Raw genomic sequence first — 24,038 nt, forward strand, 5'->3', positions numbered from 1 at the left:
GAGTAAGATAGAGACGATCTCATCTACATGCCTGACACTTAGGTTGCTTGGGTCAGGGACGAGAGTGTCTTTTCTTCTTTGAGTTCACTCACTTGTGGAAGTCACACCTCACTAACAGGAAGCATCTGCTGTCAAGCTCACGGGTTTGTGAAGCTCTTACAAACAAACTAGATGGCTATACAAATTGATTTGTCATGCAAAACATCAGACTTCAACAGTTCATTTAAAATTCACTTTTTTTCATAGGACACAATTTGCTGGTCAGAACTTATATTTTCATAGTATGATCTTGATGCATTAACCTGCAAATGCTTCACACTCTTCAAAGTTTTCAGAGCTTTTGAGATTACAGTCAACTGCCTGCTAATGCAAACGGAAAACTAATCGTTTAAAAGTGCATTATACTTGGCAGCATCACAAATATGTTCCCCCTCCTGATGGCTCTTGAACAGGTGGTGCAGTGTAGATGTTCTCCATTAATTTGCTTTGAGGACACTCTTTGCAAATATTATGGATCCAACGATTAGGAGCATCGAGGAGGGTATGGTGGATGGGATGCCATTCGCTCCCAATGGTAAAACTAACCATATGTTGGACTGCAGACCTTATGGAGCTCCTTTTGGGGTTCCTGAGCATCTGGAGTTGTTTAACTTCAGACACTTTCAGACTCTATGGGGGAGGAGGGAGGGAAGTTCACTCCTCATAGCTCTGTTTTTGGGGTAAACACATCTGCGGACATTGTTTATGCTGCGTTCACTATGAAAGCGAGACGGAGACGAGGAGAAGCAGAGTGTAGTGTGTTAATGTTTGAGGTTTATTTAGCTCAACTGTGTGTGTGAGACTGTAGGGGGGTGGAAAGGGGTTGGTTGACCACCCTGGACAGCCCCTTCCTGACTACATTGCTGACAGGAAGTTAAAAAAAAAGGGGACGTGAATTTTTCTGTTTCTTCTTTTAGTTTTTTCTGCATTTTAGTGATTTCGGCCACCCTCATTCACAAAAGGAATACGTTATTCGGAAAACGCACCAAAGAGAAAAACACAAAGTGAAAGAGCTACGCAAGAATATGGAGGACAGCTTTTACTGCATATTTGGTCATTCTGTGAGGGATTATTTGTGACGCCAAAGGAAGAATGTTGAGTTTTAAGACTGAATGATGAAAACAGCTGTTGGGACTCAGAACACGGAGCATCCTGAGAGTAAGTATTGCCAGATACACCACAGCTGTCTTAGCGTTTTTTGCTGTTTGCTCTCGCTGAGCAGAAAAGGTATTTGTTAAGTCCTGAAATTATGCTCACTTTTTGGAAAGACTTAAGGAGGAATGAAAACCACTGGAAAGCCGGAACAACTGGAAGTCTTCACTTTTATACTTATTTAAAAGATGAATCAATATTTGTGAATTTCCAAACACTTCATCTATTGTGAATATCGTGGATCCAAATGTAAACGCTTAAGAAAACCCCATTTTCACTAACCTGAATATGTGGGAGAGATGTGGCTATGTCTCCCAGGTCCAGATCTGTATCTTTTTCAAATACACTTAAAATATGTATTTGAAGTGTTTTAAAAGGTTACTAATATAAAATATAGATTGCCAACAACGTGTGTGCATTTCAGCCAGGTAAATGTTGAGGAATTGCTCAAACACCCATGTTGCTTGTCTCTATGTCTTGGGTATTGTCTCTAAACCCAATGTCTCTTGACATTGGGTTCTTGTTTTATTTAATGGATATTATCTTTTTATTGTGTTTTGCAATAATTGGGCAGTGATGAAAAGGCCAGGTTACACTTTATTTCAAGGTGTCCGTGTTACAGTGTAATTATACATTTAAGTACTGAATAACAATAATTATCTAAATGTAGTTACTATAGGGTTAGGGTTAGGAATAGGGGTTGCTTTAGGTTTAGTTGCATGTATAGTTATTACTACAGTAACTACATGTAACGTGTAAACAAGGACACTGTAAAAGAAAGTGTTACCAAAGTGATGCTAAATAAAGCAACTACTTCATGACAAATACAGCAGTGTTTAGTGAATTCATTCACGAGTTCTCGTGTTCAGTTTGCAAGCAATAAATATTGATATGGTTTGCTGTCTGCAATGGAAAATGAGTTACATACCGGTACAAGTTGTACCGTAAAACTTCAAATAATAGCCAACAAGCTGTAAAGTTTCCCCGAAGCATATGTCATATATGATATTACATCCGTAATTCAGACTCGTTAGCTCAATTTAAAGTCAAACTTAAAACTCATTTATTCAGAACTGCTTATCTTCCATGATTACTTTGTGCACTCAAGTCCAGTATTTAAAAAAAAAAAAAAAAAAAAAAATTATTGCTGCTTTTTATTGACATTATTTACTGTTATTTTCTGTTTTAATATTGTTACTGTTGCCACTTGTTGTATGGTGACCTTGAGTGGTTTGAAAGGCGTCTTAAATAAAATGCATTATTATTATTATTATTATTATTATTATTACAGTACAGCAATGCCAAAGGAGAGATTTTTGCAGGAACTGGAGGAGGGAAACATCCTGGTAGCCAAGAAACAGGAAGAATGGGAGACAGCAGCAGCTTAGCTAGAACAGAGAACAAAACGGCTGCTATGATGCACAAGGCTTATTTCATCCTCACGTGAAAATGCTGACACATTCCCTGTTGCACAACTTAGCCATGTTGGCACATTAATTACGATCATATGACATGCTGAACTGACCTCATGTTTTCAAGGGACAAAAAATAAAAAAAGACTTCTGTTTTTCCTTCTACTGTATGATACAGTGGTTATCTTGTTCTTGAGTTTGTTGCAGTTTTGTTATACTGAGATTTTTTGAATGATCTTTCTTGTTTCTGCAGGGTGATCTAAAAACATTCATCGAATTCTTCTCAAAGTTCTGTGTGTCCTGCAGTATGCACTATGCTTTCTCCTGGCCCTTCCACAGCACCTCCAAGCCTCTCCAAACCCTCTTCCCCACCCATATCTTCACCTATTCAGGCATCTTTCCATTCACAAACCACTCCTCTTCCTCCTAGTCCTCTTTCTTCTTCCTCGACTTCTTCAGCCTTCCCATTGGTTGATATATCTGACAACCCTTCCACTGACACCGCCTCCCTCCCGCTCCCTACTTCACACCCAGTTGCATGTGTACAACCTTCCTCACCTCAGCTTAACTCCAAACCATCCTTACCTCCTCCCCACAAACCCATGTCTCCCCAGGCCTCAAAGCCACCCCTCCCAGCACAACTTCCCTCTGCTCTTCCTAAGAGCTGCTCCTCAGCCATGCCTAGACCACCTCCACCTCCTGCCATTAGGCCCTCATCTCCACCTCAACCCAGACCACCTCCACCAGTAGTCCCAAAACCATCAGTCCCCACATCTCCAGTGAGCAAGTCCAATAAACCTGTTCCTCCTAGTATCAGCATCCTGGAGAAACTGATTAAGACGTGTCCAGTGTGGCTTCAACTGGGAATGAAGCAGGACAGAGCCATGTATATACTGAGCAAGGAGTTTCCTGGGGTGAGAGGAAAACACAGGAAATTATTCACATAGAATGCATTGTTTTGTTCTACTGCACTTTATTTATTTTAAGTAAAAGTCAAATAGCTAAGTGTTTGACCGTTGTGCTGCGCCTGGTACTTTTACAGTATCTTACAAGAGAGCACCTTGTTTTTAAAATGTCACATCAAATACAAAAAAAATTCAAACTTAAAACACAAAGCATATACAAAGCATATACTAGCCTCCAAGTAGACCAATCAGGAAAAAAAACAATCATGCTGCGTTCACGCTAGATAGGCTACGTGAAAGCAACTTTAGCTATGACGATCATTCATTATCAGATCATAAATTTTTAATTATTTAATTTGTACAGTTTTATTTAATTTGTAAAAAGTTTTTCATTTTAGAAACAATAGCGTTCAGTCCTGCTGTTCGGCAACATCTTTCCTATCTATTTATGTTTTTTTTTTTGTTTTTTTTTGTTGTTTTTTTGCCATACACCTTTTCTCATAAAAGTGCTTCTCGTAGCCTACTGCACTGCGTCTTGGGTTTTTAAATGCAAAAAAATGCGTTGTGTGGTCCTTACAAGCTCTAGTACTGCCGAACTGATTGTGTCATTTGGTTTGATTTTGCAGATCTTTTTAGTCAGGAGGGATTCAAGTCAACAAACGATGGTACTGGCAGTACGTCTTCCTGACCAGCTGGGGGAGCCCCATGTCAAGGAACTGCCTATAAAGGAAGAAAAGTCCTGTGAGTTCTTTTGCATTGAGAAATGCCTGTTCTTTCAACTTCACTCTAAAATGCTGGGTTGTTTCAACCTATGTTTGGGTCAAATATGGACAAAACCAATGGTTGTGTTTGTCCATATTTTGATTTAGTGTTGAGCGCAGAATGCCTTTATGCCATAGATAAACCCACACACAAACACATTTGCATACAGACCCTAACTCTAACAAACAAACGTGGATACATACCTGAAGACATTCGCATAGATGTTTGAGTGCGTACAGAGATATAAACAGGTCCTTAAGGGTATCAAAGGTGTTTTGACGGCAAGGGTTGCGGGCCACAGGTTTCCTGTTCCCTGCATTGCAGTAGTAACTACAGGATGTCCTGCACTGGCCTCTTATAGCTTCATTTCCTGGTGTGTGTGTGTGTGTGTGTGTGTGTGTGTGTGTGTGTGTGTGTGTCTGTCTGTGTCTGTGTGTGTGCTAAAGTGCATATGTGTGGTCATTTTCACATTTTTACAAAGCAGTCTTATTTGTCCAGCGGTTACAAAGCTGAAAAGTCTATTGTTTTCATCTTCTCTTTTTTTGGCTGAAATAAAAATTCGGTCAGGACGCGGTCCTGGGGCGTTCAGGACATGTTTATTTACACATCATCATTCATTATTATCCCACTTCCCACCCTTACAGATATTACACAGTGAGTTAGGTTCTATTTTAGTGTTTCTACGTCAGTAGGGCAATAAGTCACACAAACAAAGAACTAGTGCCACCACTAAATCGAAGTATTATAGCTAACATCGGGGACCAGATGTGCCTAACATTAACATGTCTGTTTCTTTCATTCACTGCAGTGTTGTACCTTGAAGGGTCTGTGCTGGTGTTTGAGAACATTTTTAAACTCATTGCTTTCTACTGTGTTAGCCGGTAAGATAAACAAAAAACTAAATCACAAATGTCCATTTTTACTTTGTTTAACTTTTTGCAAAATATTCTTTAAAAATGTCTAAAATAGACTTTTCATTTATCTTTTTTACTCAGGGACATCCTCCCTTTTCCTCTGAAGTTGCCTCAGGTAATTCAAAAGGTAGCTAAATATGAGGACATGGAGGTGATCTCTTCTCTAGGTTCAGGTAAGACGTAACAATAGTTTATCTTCTATAATTTTTGTTTATTTAAAGTTGCACTCAGCAATTTTTTTGTCTTCAGACGTACTTTCTGTGCTGATTTCAGTAAATCTGTGGTAAATATAGTGAAATGTTTTAAACAACACTGTAAAAAAAAATACATCCCCAATTTTTCAATTAGTCTGACGTATTATTTCTCATTGAGCCAATGTTAAGAGACTATTGCAACAAGAATTGCACTTGGGCCAATGTAAAAATTTAGATGTGACCAGTCACTAGAAAATTTTGACTTGGAGAGGTTAGAATTTTTTTACAGTGAAGGCTCCTGTTCAGTAGCAGCCCTGACTCACATGTTGCCCTAGACGAGAGGGGTGGGCAGAACAGAGAGTGGTTGCAATACTATGAAAATGCTGCAGTTGACTGAGTGTCTCATTGTGTGCATGTATACATGCTGCCCCAGGGAATATTTCAAAATGAATGTGCAAGGGGCAGAGTATGTGTGGGATGCGTTCCAATTCTGGAGAAATCTGCAGAACTTCTGCGCACATATTTTATGTGGGACTGCAGGTGCTATTGTAAAAAATCAATGGTCTATTAGCAGTCAGCTATGATTAATTATTCCAAGAACGAAAAGTGTCCAATAACAGGGGAGGTACAGAAAGTAAGTCATATATGAACTTGTCACCTCCCTCACAAGACGCCCTTCACAATGTAAATATAAATCAGCTTTTATTATGGTACTGATATGACCCTTATTCTCCTTTGAGGTGATTTTTCGAAAGCTCTATTCATATATTTTTGTGTAAAACTTTTTAAATGAGGAAAAACATAGTGCAGCTTTGTAGTCCTCAACGATACAAACATTTCTATGACAATGCTTACTGTACAAGCTAATGGCTAAATCGCCTAATGGTAGTTAGTGGTATTAAAACTATTTGGTAGTGCACATTTGTACTTTATTTTTTACCTTTTGTCATCGCACCCTAAAGCTATATGAATCTCAATTATGAAACGGTGACAGTTCATGGGAAATAAGTGTACATAGCAATTGATGCTAGCATATAATACTTTAGCATGTGGAAATTGTCTTGTAAAAGTTAAATAATGATAACATTCATATTTCTCATACTAACACAGAGTTCTGGAACTCAGCTCTGAATAGTCATGAGGAAGTGGAAAACGTTGCTGGTAGCTGTGGTGCTTCGGATAGACAGGGACAAAGCAGTTCCTGTGAAATCCAGCTTTCCATTGGCAGTGACCGGCTTTGGTATGTCAACCCAATTTTCATTGAGGAATGCAGCAACAGCTTGATGCCCTCCTCCTCTACCCCTGTTCTGAGGACCCAGAGTCTCAACGCACCAGTCCAGGCTCCTCCCAAATTCAAAAGGCCGCCACCCCTACGCCCTCGTCCCCCCAGTACACCTGAGTGCTCTCTAAACTACGCATTAGTCAAGCCTTCAAAAGGGGAGTTTAAGCCAGTTCTTAGTTCTCCTCCCCCTTCAGTCCAAAAAGGGGAAGGAAGTGACTGTGAGCGTGTAGACAGAGAACAAGAGAGACAGGGAACTCCTGTCCCAAGCACTGAGTGTGACAAGCCAGCTGTCTTACAACCAGCTCAGGGCAAAGAAGGAAAGCAACTTTCTAATACAGCTTCACATCGAGTTCCTCCAGTTCCTATCCGACGGAGGTTATCTGAAAAGCAAGCTTCAGAGGAACCAACGCAGAAGGAAGTTCACACCAGCACCTCCACAGAAGCAAAGGACGATATTCCACAAGTCCCTGTAGCATCTCTCATTTGCCTAGATGACAGTATAGAAGAAAGGGACACGCCCATGGACCCAGATACTCAGCAACTTCAGGAGGTGCCAGAAGAAGAGTCCAAGGTAACTAATGGAGCTCCAATGGTGACTCAAGAGGTAGCACCTAAACCGAAGCGGCCCAATGCTCCAGTAGCACCTCCTAGGAAGAAAAGACCGTCTCAGAATCTGACGGGACAAGTCTCCCAAAGCTTTGGAAACCCACTTACGCCAATTCCCCAAGAGCACATTGTTCCTTTGAACTCCAGCAGCCCCAATCTTGTCAGCCGTTCGCTCTGCATCAACGCCGGTCATCCCAAAGTCTCAGATGTTTCTCTATACTCTCCTGAAGGTGGAGCTCCAGCAGACCATGACTCCTACTCAACCAGTAGCACGGAGGAGGAGGCGGATACTGTGGCAACAGGTGCTGTGATGAAGAGGACATCAACAATTATGCTAGACCGTGCCAAGCAACGACTATCAATGGTGTCCATGGCGAACCTCTCCAATGTCCTCACAGGCTTCATGAATGCGGACCGCAAGTGTCAGAAACGCATTGTCGAAATGTCCCGGGATGGAAACACGTACTTTGGGAACCTTGTTAAGGATTATCGAGCTTTCACTTTGGACACCATGCGGAAGCACACCTCCAGCACAGAGATGCTCCAAGAGATCCGGCAGATGATAACCCAACTGAAAAGCTACTTGATCCAGAGTGCAGAGCTGCAAAATCTACAGGAGGCAATCGCATACTCAGAGGAGAAACTGGGTAATTGACTGCTTTATATTTACTGTGAGAACTTCTGCTTTTTAGTATCTAAACAATTAGTTGTGACAATTTTCAGATGTGCAGCTTTTGATGTCATCCAAGCAAACTGAATTTGTGAACACTTCTGAGATGAACAATTATTCAAAAGCAAAAATAATTTTTTTAACAAATAACAAATAATAACTCAAGCGAGCATATGTTTTCATCTTGCTGTATTCCATCCAGCATTTTATCATCCTAAAATTAGCAAGAATCCAAAATGTGCAAACAGAACTCATCTACTGTCTTTTTTGTATTGTTTATGTAATTACTTTTTAAGCCAAATCATCTTAGCAAAGCACCTGAAGATTGTGCCACCAACCTTACGTTAAACTTAATAGACCGTCTATAAAGACTGAGCTTTCTCTATTGTGCTTCTCAAAAATGTTAAACAAAGTCCACAGTAAACCACAATAACTTTTATTATCAATTCGCTGCTCAGAGAGAAAGCCCAGGAATCTTCTTGCATTTGTAAAGCATCATTATAAATCATCAAGTTTCTAACTAGTGATTGTGGGTGCATTATTAAGAAAGTTTCATATTTTCCCGTGAGGAAAATGAACGCTCTTGCACTGAGACACAAGATTTGTTCGCTTGCTTTTCCTTCTCTGTAGCACCTGAGTATTAAAAATGTATTAATGTCTTATGAAGACTTTCACAGTGAAATAGGCATATAATATTTGAAGCCATATCCTCATAGCATTAAATGATTAAAAGTCAGACACATATAAATAATGTATAAAGAATATATAAATAAATAAAGCTTATCTTGGAGATGGTATGTAATTTTCCTTATGTGTTTATGTGTGTATCTGTTTTCCCCCTCTTCAGAGATCATTATTGAAGCGGCATTATGCAAAAGTGTCCTGAAACCCTTGCGGGAGGCTGTGTATAATGGACTAAAGGATATCCACTCCCGTGCAGGAAATCTGAAGAAATTAAAAGAGAACCAGCAAGTGGTTCAGGGGACCACCACCACTGACCTGGGGATCATTACAAGTGTTCCTGAAAATGCCATCATGGACAAAATTCAAACAAAGCTCAGTAACCTACACCAAGAATATTCACCTCAGAAGAAGATCGACCTGCTCCTCAAGACCTGCAAAATGATCTACGAATCTATGTCTGTGGGCTCTCCAGGTGAGTTTGATTTGAAATGTTGTGAATTAGAGATAGTTGATCCTATACTTGTATGATGCCTGGTATTCATGTTTATAAACATATACCATATGTCATACCTTCTAACATCCTCTATAAACGATTGTCTAGAGTTCAGATCCCGGCTTAGTAGATCCCTTTTAGTTCTGTTTCATATTTCATATTCTATTTTTTTCTATATTATATAATATAATGTAATATTATATAATATTATATTATATTATATTATATTATATTATATTATATTATATTATATTATATTATATTATATTATATTATATTATATTATACTATCACCTGTCAGGGCTGCATTTCCCAAATGCATTGTAAGCCGGTTTGGGGAAACACAGCTCAGATTACTCATCAGTTCTAGAGAATATGGAGAAAAGAGCACAACCTCTGAACAGAGAACTGAGACGGAAATCACGTAACCAATGTTTCTCTACAGCTCAAACTCCGCCTTTTCCTCCTCACCCCAAATTTAGTACAGATTATAACAAAGCTGCCATTAGTGCCTCCAAATATGGAAGTGCAGCACCTGCAAAAGAGAGTGCTGGACATAGTATTTATCATAATATCAATTCTCGAAGCTCTTGTCTGTTTGTATTATTCTGCATCTACATGCAGAACAACTGAAAGTAAGACTTGATAAACCACTGACCTGTTCTTAAAGACCGCCCCCTCTTTTTTTTTAAGTTCTGTAAACAAAGCGCTTCACTTTCATGAAGTGATAGTGTTACAGTTTGCCATGCTATAGTACTATGTGAATTTGAACCAAAATTTGAGCTGAACTGCAGCTTGAGTTATTTATGCTTAAGATGTTCTTTTCCCCACTAAAACTATGGTTTAGTGGTTTTCATTTGGTTGTGCTTCATGATCCAGATTTTTGAAAATAAAAAAAAAAGCCAAACAATATGCAACAACTGAAATGTATTAATAGTATCATGAACTCTTAACAAAATGCTATAATAATGTATTCAAAAGTTTTTCAATTTAATGTTAATTTTCTTTTATTTAATTTAAAATGAAATCTTAAATTTGAATAAAAACTGTTATTCAATATCAGCCAATAATTCACAGCACAAAACACAATGTGGTCGGCACAAGCCATGACCTTGTTTCCAATGAAGCCATAATTAATGTAGTCTTGGTTATATTTTCTTCTACGTAATTACCTTGCATAGTTCTGTTCGTGGCTTTCAAACATGAGGGCGTCATGCAACCCGTCCATATTGGCATCTGTCTAAACTGGCTGCTTCTATCAAGTGACTGCTGAATTTGTGCAAAAATAACAGAGTTCACATATTCTCTATTTTACAAATGGATAAGCCTATTTATTTTAGTATCCTAACAACTCACAATTTTGCATTTGCATTTGATCATTTCTATTTTTCACCTTGCTATCAGAACAGAGTCACGACTCATCTTTGGGTTGCAACACACCAGTTGAGAACCACTGATCTTTTTTATCCTTTCATACACACCATTCTTGTTTCAGTGCTTTCTTTAATAGGTATTCATGAGCACTGAGATTAGCCCAGATGAGCTTTGCTTGCAGATCCTGAGCTATTATTCAAGTGTTATTCAAAGAATTATCCATCTCAAAGAACAGTCACAAATGAAATCCATTTCCTCTATTACAACTTTCAAACCACAATCTTAAGCAATGGTTTGGCAACACTTTCTCATGTCTCATGGGCATCAACAACCCTTTTCTGAAGTCCAAAACAACATCTTTTGCTCAGAAAGTATTACATTATCAACAATGACATTTTCGCATTGTTTCATTAAATCTTTATTTTTTTATCTACTAATTAAACTTAATTCAAGTCAAATTAATTGAACTACAGATAATTCCAATTGGTTTAACCCTATTAAGTTAGAAAAGATAGAACTTTTGATTCTGTGGTTTCTATTACTCTCATTTAGTTGATTTTATTATCTTAAATGAACCTTACTGTTTCACACTGCATGTGCTATTTTTAGATCCATAATAAAAGAACTGGGTTTCCTGTGGGAATGTAATACTGAAGTAATACAATTTACATCTAATGAGACAATTTACTTGCATATAAATCAGGACGTCGCCTCTAAATGATCAAGATTAAAATTCAACACATTGCATTGCAATTTTGTTTTGAAATCGCATTGCTACTTCATTTAAATGCAAAGCACTGTTTTAAAATGAAGATCGGAAACAGATGAACTCACAATGAATCATTCTTTGAAAGCTGAATGTACTGCAGTCAAGTTACATTGTTGTGTGCTAGCCTTTGTATTATCATAAAAACATTTAATAATTTCAACGTGAACAGGTAATGCGAAATAATGTCTGTTGTTAATATTGCTTGATGAGACCTATTTGCATTTCGAAACAATTGTGATTGAAAAACATTGCTGACAAATGACTAAATATGGACAACAACCTTAAAGGAGAACTCCGGTCAATTTTAACATTGAGCTCATTTTTTTGTACATTTGGAGTGCTGTCAGTACAGAGAACAACGACAAAAATCGGTGTTGCCTACAACGTGTTATCCTCTTTTTAAAATTTGCACCCTGTTGACTTCAATGGGGCAAGTTTTAAACCTGCTTTTAGCCTCTTAACATCCTTGATGTGTCATTACAAGTGCACAGGTCATGTGAGTGATTCCTCTTGACCGGAGTGAGTGAGTGTTTAAAATTGACCGGAGTTCTCCTTTAAGGATGTGGGGAGAAAAAGTTTGACTGTGTCTAAAATGCACGTCCTGATTTTGCCAAGTTAGTTGTATTTTCTTAATCCTGGAACCACATTCATCTCCGAAAATTTAATCCTAACCATATCCCTACCCCTAAACCTAACCCTGCCCATAAGTTATCCCTGAAAAAGAGGGAAATTATAGGTGATTAACACTGATGTAGAAGCACCTAACCTTGGTTGTAAGCCTAAACTTGACATAAACTGTAAAATTGTCCCTTAAAGGTTGTATCAGTGATTTCAGGCCCAACATTTTTTTTATCACATTCATCTAATCTTTCCTAACGATCCGCTAGCTGTCCGCCCCATAAGTATGCCGTCAAAAAAACGCGTCTCTGTAGGCAGCCTAGGCTCTGAGATCTGCACACAAAAACAATTGGTTTCACCAACCACTCAAAACCAAAACAAATAGTGTTCCAACCAATCACCGACAGGGGGAGGGTGCTGTGAGGTTTTGTGCTCGTGCACGGCTGCACGCGAAGTCGGAGCTGAAGAAGAAGCTGGCTCAAAACCTCACAGCACCCTCCCCCTGTCGGTGATTGGTTGGAACACTATTTGTTTTGGTTTTGAGTGGTTGGTGAAACCAATTGTTTTTGTGTGCAGATCTCAGAGCCTAGGCTGCCTACAGAGACGCGTTTTTTTTTGACGGCATGCTTATGGGGCGGACAGCTAGCGGATCGTTAGGAAAGGTTAGATGAATATGATCTCTTTTTTTTGGGGCCTGAAATCACTGATACAACCTTTAAATCTGATTGGTTGACTGGAATATTGTTCCAGGACTAACAAAGATGTTGATCCAAGAACATGTTGCACTTGGTGAAATCAGGTTCTGTGTCCAAGACAAGAAAATCACTTCAGCAAATGTAAACCACAGACCTTATTTTACTCAAATCCGACAACCACTACTCTGAAACACATTTAAAATAAACCCTGAGGGAACCCAGGATGAATTAGCCTTCCAGTTTGGTCAACAAATTGACTGCTATTTTATTTACAGTCTACTTCACTGCACCAGTGATAAAGCTAGCGCAAAAGCAGACTCAAACCGACAGGTATCGAATATAGACTTCAGACTTCATCTTTTATATTCACAGCTCCAATGAATGTTTTTCACTATTTAAATGAGACCGATGTCAGTTTATTGTTGATTATATAAGTATGGACAGCCAGGGTATGGGTATGCAAAACCAGTTTTTACATCCAACATATGTTTCTGTATTTTTTTTTGACATATCCATTGTCAAATGTCACAATTTAAGCATTTAAAGCCTGAAGTGTTAAAATGATTTGGCACTTTTGCTCATACAGAATAATGTCAGTCTTGTGACGCTTTTAGTGTACAGCACAGCTCTCTCAGCATATTCTGGATTGTAGTGTATTGGCGGCACTCCAGACGCAGTCAAGGGTGCATTTCTTTCCTGCATATATTTCTTGTTCTATATACAAATAAAATACAGGGAGCGCAAATGACCAAACAGGAATCTGTGTAGTGTTGCAATGAATGCGTTCAGGAATGAGAAAGTGTTCCCTGTTAGTGGCCAGCCAGCACATTGATCTGCCCCTTAACAATGTGGCAGCATTATCCACATTCTCAAAGCAACGGATTGCCACATACTGTGAGATTGAATTACACTAATAAGACATATTTAGAAATAACGTGTTCTTAAAGTGAGCTTGTTGTATTATTAATGTGATATGAATGATTTAAATGTTTTTTATATTTTATTAATGACTGTATTTTGATTATTTCCTGATTGGTATGTAACAGGAAAGGCTCATGGGGCGGATGACTTCCTGCCTGTGCTGATGTACGTCTTGGCTCGCTGTAACATCAGCGCTCTGCTGCTGGATGTAGAGTATATGATGGAGCTAATGGATCCGGCTTTGCAGCTCGGAGAGGGTGAGGACACACACACACACACACACACACACAGCGAACGTACAAAAACCCGTGGATGTGATCATGTGCATAATGGATTGATTGCATACTTCAAAGAAGAATTATGCCCGTCTTCTTGTTGAAAATCAAGAACTTTTCCACCACATCTTAAGTGCATCGAGTTTAAATGCATTCCGTGGTGGAAATGACATTTTAAGCATTTTTGGAGAGGCAGAATCATTTGCTTGCTGAGGAAAATGTGACAGATAGCATTTAATGTGTTATAAATACAAAATATGAAATAATATTTGCACACTTTTTGCCTAATTTAACACTAGAAATAATAAATTTAACCAATATTTTGTCCACGGGTGATATTTATCTTTATTTTCTTTCTTTCTTTACACATGATCTCATTGTTTATATTTGTTCACTCTTTGGTTTAGATTGTCAGCTTCTACAATGTAATAATTTTATTCGTTTTCATATTTTAAGATTACAAGATGAGAGTAAAAGAGTAAAATCTACTAATAAAATGCATTTGAAATGTAGCAAATTTGTTAGTTTCAATAAAAATCAACCTCTGGGAGAGAAGATTGCCATAGTTGAAGAACAATAAATAACATATTTTATTTTATCATTTGCTTTGGTCACAAACAAAGTTATTGCTATATCACCATTATATATCTATATTCTTCTAGGTTCATATTATCTCACCACCACTTATGGAGCTCTGGAGCACATCAAAAATTTTGATAAACAAGCTGTGACCAGACAGTTAAGTTTGGAGATCCAGGACTCCATTCATCGTTGGGAGCGTCGCCGCACCCTAAACAAAGCCAGAGCGTCCCGCTCCTCTGTACAGGTATTATGGCAACCAAAATGGCAAAGGAAAACCATTGGTCAGTCAACGTGAGTAGTAATTTTTCTCAAATTTCTTTCCTGTCAGGACTTCATTAACGTGTCCTTTCTGGAGGCTGGCTCCAACACCAAGACCCTGGGAGTGCGTCCCAACACTACCGCTCAGGACCTGTGCAATCAGTGTGCGGACAAGTTTGAGGTATTGGATCCTGAGTCCTATTGCCTAAGCGTGCTGGTTGAGGGCCATTTCAAGCATTTGGCCCCTGAAGAGTTTCCTCTCATGATCAAATCCACCTTGCACCACAGTGAGCCACGCATAGATTATTATTTCGTCTACCGCCATGGTCGCTGGCCAGAACAAGAGTCTGTGGACCAGACGCCAACTACACCAGAACCAGAAGAGAGTTTGATATGAACTAATGCGTTTGTGTGCATGTGTGCGCATGATGTGTCAGTAAAAGGTGAGTCTTTATCAGAGGGTTTGAGTTGCTTGAATGGACAACTTTAATATTCAAAAGAATGTAAGCGATGCACAAGAATGTAAGCTGAAAATACAATGCTTAACCACATAGCAGGATGTTCTATTTGCAGAGGGAAATTACATGAGTTCAAAGACTGGCTTACAGGGTGACTGGCATTTGCTTTAAAACGCTTGCTGGAAAGGTCCAGGTCTGGAATCCGAAAACTGTTTTGAAAAGATCTCATTTTTTTCTCCTAAAGGAGCACGGTGAGCCTCACATGAAGAGCTCGCATCATAAAAACATTCATTTTCTGAGACTCAAGAATAGCAGCGCACACACATCAGATTCATCCTTCACCTTTGTTAGCCTTTACTTCAACAGATCTGATTTTCCCAAGCGTTATACAGTCCTTGAAAGTTTCATGATTTATAAATGAAACTTTAAACTTTCCAACAACGCAAATCCTTTCACATCTCAGGGCTCAGCAGATTGTGACTCATACCCTGTTTCGGTGCTGATTTCTTCATTTATACGTTTCTTAAAGCAATGCGTCTTTACAGACCTTGAACTGGTTATGCACCTGCATTGCTTACATATCATGTACTCAGTAATTTGCCATACAGATATGCTTTCTGTGTTATATTTTCTTCATATTTGGTTCATTGTTGCTGCATTTTATATCTCACGACATAAACATTAGTTTAGACATGAGCTCTGACTTTGTGGCAAATTATTCTAAGCAGCATGAATGCATATGTATCACACATTATGTGAGTGTTTCAATGATCACAACACGACGTTTGTTATATTAAAAATGTATACTGATGATAATAAACACTTTTTACATTATTTACAGTGTGTGCTTTAGGGTTCCCCTTCAGATAAAACACTTTCCTCTCATGTCTCATCATCTGCACTGTATATAATATGATCTGAATATTTAAATTAGCAACAAGCTATGAGAGGCTGTGCATTGCAGTGGTTTTCGGTGTTCATAGAAACACAACACAAAGCTAAGCAACACCAATATTATAAAAGATTTTTTGATATTTTTAACACACTCATTAATATAAATTTCAATTTATGTGCCCCATTGTGTGTAACTATTTTACAGTCAAATCAGATTATGTAGCTGAATCTGTTGTGTAAGAGTGAATTTAAAGGACTTCACAACTACAGTAACACATCAAGTTGTTACCCTGATAATTTAAATGTGACCCAAAACAATACTGCCCACAGACAGTTTTTTAAGGAAACCCTCACATTAGTTAGTGATTTAGATAGAGATTTAACGATAGCAACATTCTTGTTTGTGCATGAACAAAAATAGGAGGGGGTGTATGAATACCTGTCATATTAAGACGGCACCAAAGATTTAGCTCCAGGGTGACACGTGTGGGAAGGATATTTGCGGTTTTATCAAACATTGGAATTCTGAGTGGTGGAGCCTCTCTGGAGGCAGATGAGCTCAGCTATGTTTATCGCATATCAATGATATGGGAATGCAGCGAGGTAAAAATGAGACATTGATGCTGACTTTTATACACATGAGATGATTGCAGAGGTGTATGATGCAAATGTGTGATGTCATGCTGTTCCCCTTTTCCAGATGTGACAGTTTCATTAACGCATCTCTGTAATCTTTGCCTGTATACAGTGTCATTCCATAAAACCCATGAAACCATTTGATGGTGTACTAAACACAAAAATCTACACTAAAAAATGGTGTAAAAAATGCACTCATAAATTGCTAGTAAATTTCACAAACAGTTACAAAGAAACAGGTCTGTTTAGATATTGTTTAATGTGTTAATTGTGTTTTTAAAAATACATGTTTTTTTTTTCTTATACCATATAGAAATTCTCAAAATTAACACTAAAACGCATAGTGACCCGGGACATCATTCACCACCCTCCCCCTCATTCATTTTTTAAACTTAGAAATCAAACTTTTTAGTATTCCTCAATCCATTCATTATAAACAATATAACAAGTAAAAATAATAAAGAATTCCTGTTTCTCATTCCTTTTTTGTAGTAGTATAGGGTCGCTAACGACCCGAGGTGTGTAACAGTGTAAGTATATTTTTTGCGTCTATTATGCGCCAGAGAAACGAGGGCGCCGCCATCTTTAGAATATTGTCTTTGAACTTCCGTTTTTGCGGTCGCTCTGTATATTTCCATGGCGCTGCTGTCCAGGAGTAATTAGCTTTTGAAGTGGGTTTACTTAATGTAAAGTTAACGAAAGTTATCATGAGGACTGTAATGTTTAAAGCAGATGACTTAACAAATGTCAGTCAACCGGGAAGATTTTAAAACGAGCCGTTCATTAATAAACGCAAAATCGCTGCGAAAATACAGACCGGAAGTCAAAAGACAACGAGCGCAGCGCTGAAAAGGGGCGGGGCTACATAAGGTCTATACTCTTTGCTCATACCCTGCATCCCAATATCCATACTATCCATCCTAAATAGTATATGTGAGAATAAGTGTGCCCCAAAGCATTGTATGTTGAAAAGAGTATGTCAAAAGTCCCCAGATGTTACCTACTATTTCCGATAGTTATTTTAAGTGTGGATTCGTGACCACAACCCATTGCTTTGGAGGAGGAACTACAAATACGAGTAAAAAGTGTTACAAAACATGGCGGATATGCGCGACCGACGGTGGTTTAGATAAAGGGTTGAGTGACTATAATCAAGGTTTAACCTGATAAAAAAAATATTTATTTAACGTTATCAGAATTATACATTTCATCTGCAATAACAATGTGGACTTTTTATAAAGATCCGTTTGGGCATTCACTTTCAAATGCATCATAATGCATTAAAATGAGGAGAGTTCTCCGCACGAGAGACCTGCGACTGCAGATCAACGTGCTACGGCATTTCTCTCTGAGACGGTAGGAAATGAAATGAAATGTTGAGGATTTTAACTGAGACAAGATGACTGACAGGCCAGTTTACTGTGACAGGATGCGACAGAGAGCAACCGTTAAAGACGCAATTGTATGACGTGATGATATGTCACAAAGCTTGTGTAGCATACTCTAATGCTACACACTCAAAAGTATCTAGTTTTTCTTCACAAAAAGAGTACATACTTTTAGGGCGTGGTGTATAAATAAGTGAATTGAGAATTGAGTAACAGTAGCCTATGAATCAATGATGCCACAATATTGCCCAGCTTCCGGTCTTGAAACCGCTGAGACTTAAATTCCCAAAGAAATAGGATAACCTTTCAAGGGTGAGAATGTGTTGGTTTGTGTATGTTTTTTTTTTTATATATATAACAAAAAAAAAAAAGTCATCAGCTTTCTTGGATGAATCCTACAAATGTGCCACCCACGATCACATGATCATAAATGGCACATTACTTCCCTGAAATGACCATAACATATCTGGCTGACTTCCTTTTAATGGGTGCTTAATGAAGTATAGACTTTTAAAAAGAACAGCAGACTATATTATTGTCTCAGGGAGGTCAAGGTTTGGCTTGTTAACATGGCTGCTGTTAGCACCTGCTTGTGGATCACTTAAATAATCTGGCAGTCAAAAACTATCCCTGTGTTGGCTGTGGAATGCTAATGATAGGAATGCTAATGTTATCATAACCTTGATAATAGGAAAAGCAGGAGCCATTTTTAAAATGTTCCACCCGTCACATTCCCCTCTTGAAAGTACAGAATATTTATTTGTATTCAGATATGTTCAGAACAAGTAGATATTAATGTTTAGGTTAGGTAGCTACAGTGTATCTTGTGACAACAGTGTTTATTAAAATTAGAGTTTAGAATTTACTAAACGCTCCAAAAAATCTCTCTTCATTTGTATGAACAGATGGCCTTTAAGTAAAGTTTACTCTGAGATTTTTCACAGTTTGTGAGCATGAAAAATCCAGAGGTTTGTATGAGGATATGAAAGACAAGGAGGTGAGGAATAAGAGAGAAGAGAGAGTGCTTGCTTGTGTAAAAAGAGCTCATGACTCACACTCGCGGTTGACGTGGATGTTAAAACTTGCAGATCTATGGATTACAACCAACATTGAGGCCAGAGTTTACTAAACGCTTCGGATCATTTCTTCAGCCTCTCGCCACTGAATCCCCTGACCTCATCTTCCTCACGCCCTGATGCTTTCATTCTTGTCCCTCCACTCATGTCCGACGCGACCGGTCCACGTCGCTGTTGTCGTGCTCTATAATGACTGTCAGGACCTGCTTGTCTGAACCTTGCACTCACAACCGCTGCCCATTATTTTAAATGAGACCTAGCTAAAGTCAGCTTCCGTAACAAGCCTCTCTGTGCTGAATGAAAATGAGCGTTTTCTTTCGCCGGATGTCACCTATAAGTTGAATGCGTGTTTTTCCACGGTCTGATGAATGTTTACATTGAATAACAATGAAATATGCAATCATTTTCATTAGACAAGTAGATGCTCCTTATGTATGAAAAACAGTGTTGTCTGCACATGACTGTTTTAGCAGTTGTCAGATTGTGTTGAGTGTTTCTGAAGCAAAAACCTACCTGTGGTTGCGTAAAATGCGACAAATTGTCTTGTGGGGGATTCAGTGTGTTTGACAAGACCTTTCAAATTTAATGAGAGTGACGTTTTGCTTGGCCTAGAATCCAAACGTGTGCGTGGGCTACATGAGGACAGCAAGCACGTCACTTCAAATTTGGTTCGGGATCCTCATTATCGACCCTTATCTTGTAACTCGTGATCCTATAGGTTACGCCCAGTGACAGGTAGGTCACGCGCTTGAGTCAAGGTTATTATATGCCATAGTATGGAAACGCTGGAACAACTAGTTTTGATCATGATCATGTGGCACTTTCCAGATTTATCTTTTTCCTTTTTTGAGACATCATTAAGGTGTTCTGACGTCCAAACAGTTGTCTTTTCTCCTCTGATTCTTTCCTCTATTTTAAGGCTCCATCCAAACAGGACATTCAGGGGTGTGGCCTTCTCTGTTTCAGCTCGGTTTCCTTTTCAACAAGGAGAATGACACATGCCTTTTTATCTTTTTTTGTTTCCCCCTACAACTTCTGACAAAAAGAGAGGTATATATAATCCCACACACCCAAATCCTGTATATATTCACACTGACACTTGACAATGCACAATAGAGTTTGGAGGTAGAGCTACAACCAGAGAAGTTGATAAAGCAATACATATAAAGAGGGACCATCGGCAACTTCTCAACAATTAATTACCTACCTAGAGCGTTAGACAGAAATATTGGACAATCACAAACCTCTTTGAGACATTGCATGGAAGATTTGCAAACCAGCTTGGAGTCACACAAGACTGATTGGATTTTTGACTCCACACACTGGAGACAACAAACTTCACCACAGCAACACACAGCCAAGAGGAAGAACTACTCCACAAAGGTACCAAAAACATAAAAATTAATTTGACTATAATTGCAAATCATAACATTTTCAAGTATACATGAATACATAAATATATAATTTAATGCATGTTAATTTAATAATAATGTATTACTATTTTACTACATTTTTTAAAAAGTACATCTATATTGATTTTTTAAAAGATTTTGTAACGGAACAGGTTTTTTCTCTAGGTGGAAACTTTTTATTCATTCAGCTTTTATCATTTTGAAATATATTGCAAAGCAGAAGATAAGTTAAAACTGTCTTGTATTTAAAAAATATAAAAATGCAGCTATTAATATGTACCTTTTTGGTCTGTTCTGAAGTACTGCTGTATAATGTGAGTGAATAAATAATGTATGTAGACATCTGAAATATACTTCTGATTGGCTGATATATGAGTTTAATTTCAAAGTTGCCTCTAGTCAGAACTATCTTCTGGCAATCGTCAGCATCCCTCGTAAATTACATTCAATATCTACATTTTAAATGTTGCGCATGCATATCCTCTCCCTCTCTTATCTGTACAGAAACATTTTTCTAATATTCTTTCTTGGTCAACATATTTATCTGTAGATGGTGGCTTTATCCCTCCCTCCTCGTCCTGCCCTGTTGTTCTTAGTCCTCATGAGTGTGACTCTGATGACATCTGCGTTTCCCCAGCCTCAACTTCGACCTCTGCAAAGGTATAACTGATCCTCAAAAATAGGGGATTTATTATTATCATCATTGTTGTTGTTATACCTCAATCTGAACAGCTGTAGCCTTGTATCCCTTAGGTGAAAACTCACCAAATTCTGCATGCATGAAGAGTTTGTTTTGAATATAATTTTAATTAATTACGGGATAAATTAGATGTGTGGTTATTCATAAACTAGTGGTTAAATTAGCAAAATTCAACACATCAAACACACAACTCCATTTAAACTAGAGACTTAAAATTTCACATGGAAGTCAAAGCCAAAATATATATATATATTTGTCATTTTTGGAGATAGCATTTTTAAACCGGCTACATTTAATAAAGTTCTAGAAATTGCAGCCCCAATTATAGGTGTAAAAAAAATTAAAACAGCTACTCTGTAACAAAATTATGAATCATGTTTCATTGTCCATTTAGAGTTATCATTTCATGCTTGTCTAGCGAGCTTCCTATTGCTCGCCGGACAAATTTCTGACACATCTCTCTCTTCTAAACAGCAACTTGCCTGCTATTGGTCAAGAGGATTCCAAAGGTGAACAGTGGGAAGTGCTGTACCCCTCCATCTCGCTCCGTGATTGGAGCATTCAGATGCTGAGCGCCCCAGATTTTGGAGCAGCTAAGGCTGGGACAGAACAGCTGGTGGAGGGTGATTGGCTTCCGCTCAGCCAGTCACAGATGGAGGAGGAGCTGGTGAAGGGCTGGCTGGGCAACTGGCCTTCACGGGTGGGTCACCAGCAGAAGAGAAACATAGTGGTGGCAGATGACGCTGCATTTAGAGAAAAAAGCAAGCTTTTGACAGCAATGGAAAGACAGAAATGGCTCAATTCCTATATGCAGAAACTCTTAGTAGTCAATTCAAAGTAGTTATTATGTTATGTAATTGTAAATATATAAAATATTTAGAAAATCTTTGTGTTTTATGTGGGAGAAAAAAGCATTTGATCATCACTACATGAGATAATGTAACCGAGTTAAAGGGTTAGTTCAACCAAAAATGCTCTCATCATATACTCATTTTAATCCCATATTATTTTTCTGCATGGAACACAAAAGGAGATATATAGTACAGTGCTTCTGTACAGTAAAAAAAGTAAATCATACAGGGTTGGAATGACATGATGGTAAGTAAATGATGAGAACTTATTTTTGGGTGATCTATCCATGTTAAAAATCTGAATGTAGATAAAGTTGCTTTCTTTTCTTTCTTTTTAGATGATCTTTGAATAAGGAAAATGCATGATGTGTTTGTTGGTCTGAATCTTGATTTGAATAAACACCTGAAAACAATCTGCATGACTGTCTGAGCAATTTGCCTTAATGGGATTCACATAATATAAGCTGCCATAATAGATTTCATATAGGCACTTTGCTTTACCCCGAAACGGTGAAAGTTGTTCAGTTTATTAGTTGATTAGTTTCAGTTAATTTATTGTAAAATACCAGCAAACTTTATTTATAAGCTGTCAAATTTACAATCAGTTAGTGAATAGATTGATGCAAATCTCACAAATAACATTTATAGGTATAAATCAGTGTAACGGTTTCTGGTTCATTTAACATAACTGAAAACAGACAAATGACAAGTTGTTCAGTAAGAGAATCATATTGACCTCAGTAACAGCTTTTTTTGTTAAACATTTTGACTTATTCAGTAAAATGAATTGTTGCATGAATCCAATATCGCAGCTCACATATGTTATTTGATTTTATTGATTAAATGTTATGCGATAAAATGGCATATGCTTAAACATAAAGCTTCCTAATTGCAACTGGATACAGTTTCAGAGAAAGATCGATGTATCGACCAAATTGTTAGGGCTATTTAAAAGTTTGAATAGGAAAAGTGTGTTAGAAAACACACTGGTAACAGGTTGCCTACATGTTTGACAGTAGATTACATTATCTAGATAAATAGATTTTTGAGGCACTGTAAAGGTACCATGAAGTGAACCAAGCTGGTAAATTGAGCTGTGTGTCAGAAGAGATAAGACCTCCCATGATAATATTAGTAATTTATCGCCAAGCCGAATTATGATGTGCTTAAAATGGAATTTTTAATGTTCTGACAGCAGAAAATTAAATAGGGCCATGGTTAAATACACCCTCATGACCTCATTAGCCTCGAGCTAGCAGGCGATTAATCAACTGATTGGAGAGGCTTTAAGTATGAGGAAATCTCTGACGGCAGACACTGCGACAGCTGAATCGCTGCTTCAGGTTATTTGTTAGAATTTTATAATGTTTTTTCCCTTTACCTTTCAAAATGGCTTTACAAAGGTCAAGTCTCGCAAATAGTGCCTGGAGGGGTTGTTAAATAATATCTTCTCATGAATCCTGTATGGATGGTTATGTATTCAAGAAGTCCAAGAAGTCATTTATAGGCTGTTTGTTGGGAGTAATACATTTCAGTAGAAAGTGATTGACTCACACAGTTGACCATTTATCTCCAGTTGTCAAAGATATCTAGGTGTCAGTTCAGAAGTGCAATTTATTGCTCTTATGGAACACACCTAGAAATGGCATCTCTGTTAGGACTGAGAACTGTGCTTTAGGAAATCTTCCCGCTGCTCAGGCCTCGTGGTGAGGAAGCCTATAGAAACTCTATAACGGTGAGATGGATGAGAGGGCTGAGGATCACAGGAACTGTAATTTATCACTCCCTACAGCTGGCCTACATGGCAGCCAGAGCCAATCAGCAGTAGCCAAATTGCTTTCTGCACCCCATTCTCACCAAGTGGAACTGCGTCTCAAAGCTCATGTAGAATCACCCAGTCCTGCTGTTTCTCAGCGGTTCTGGCACAAGTGTTGGCTGGGTGTGGGAGTAAAGACTGTGTTTTGTGTTTGTGCTGATGATCAATGTTAGCTGGATCTACATATTTCAGCTGTCAATGT

At 38.2% G+C, this 24,038-nt stretch overlaps 2 protein-coding genes across 3 annotated transcripts; both read left to right on the forward strand.

Moving 5' to 3' along the window:
* The first annotated feature begins 954 nt into the window (after positions 1 to 954).
* On the forward strand, positions 955 to 15,897 carry rin3 (Ras and Rab interactor 3). Of its 2 annotated transcripts, XM_084394145.1 has the most exons (10): positions 955 to 1,197; positions 2,857 to 3,517; positions 4,135 to 4,249; positions 5,079 to 5,151; positions 5,266 to 5,357; positions 6,489 to 7,913; positions 8,784 to 9,092; positions 13,616 to 13,747; positions 14,428 to 14,591; positions 14,676 to 15,897. In XM_084394145.1, the coding sequence occupies exons 2-10, from the start codon at positions 2,918 to 2,920 to the stop codon at positions 15,000 to 15,002; spliced, it is 3,237 nt and encodes a 1,078-aa protein (XP_084250271.1). In that variant the 5' UTR covers positions 955 to 1,197; positions 2,857 to 2,917; the 3' UTR covers positions 15,003 to 15,897. The 2 variants fall into 2 exon arrangements, with proteins under 2 accessions (XP_084250271.1, XP_084250272.1); XM_084394146.1 differs by lacking the exon at positions 955 to 1,197 and having other exon boundaries at positions 2,784 to 3,517.
* Positions 15,898 to 17,707: 1,810 nt separating this feature from the next.
* On the forward strand, positions 17,708 to 22,422 carry pth2 (parathyroid hormone 2). Its single transcript, XM_084392552.1, has 3 exons — positions 17,708 to 20,440; positions 21,020 to 21,129; positions 21,644 to 22,422. The coding sequence occupies exons 1-3, from the start codon at positions 20,318 to 20,320 to the stop codon at positions 22,008 to 22,010; spliced, it is 600 nt and encodes a 199-aa protein (XP_084248678.1). The 5' UTR covers positions 17,708 to 20,317; the 3' UTR covers positions 22,011 to 22,422.
* The last annotated feature ends 1,616 nt before the right edge of the window (positions 22,423 to 24,038 follow it).

The sequence above is a fragment of the Rutilus rutilus genome, assembly GCF_951802725.1.
Source record: "Rutilus rutilus genome assembly, chromosome: 21".
NCBI lineage: Eukaryota > Metazoa > Chordata > Actinopteri > Cypriniformes > Leuciscidae > Rutilus > Rutilus rutilus.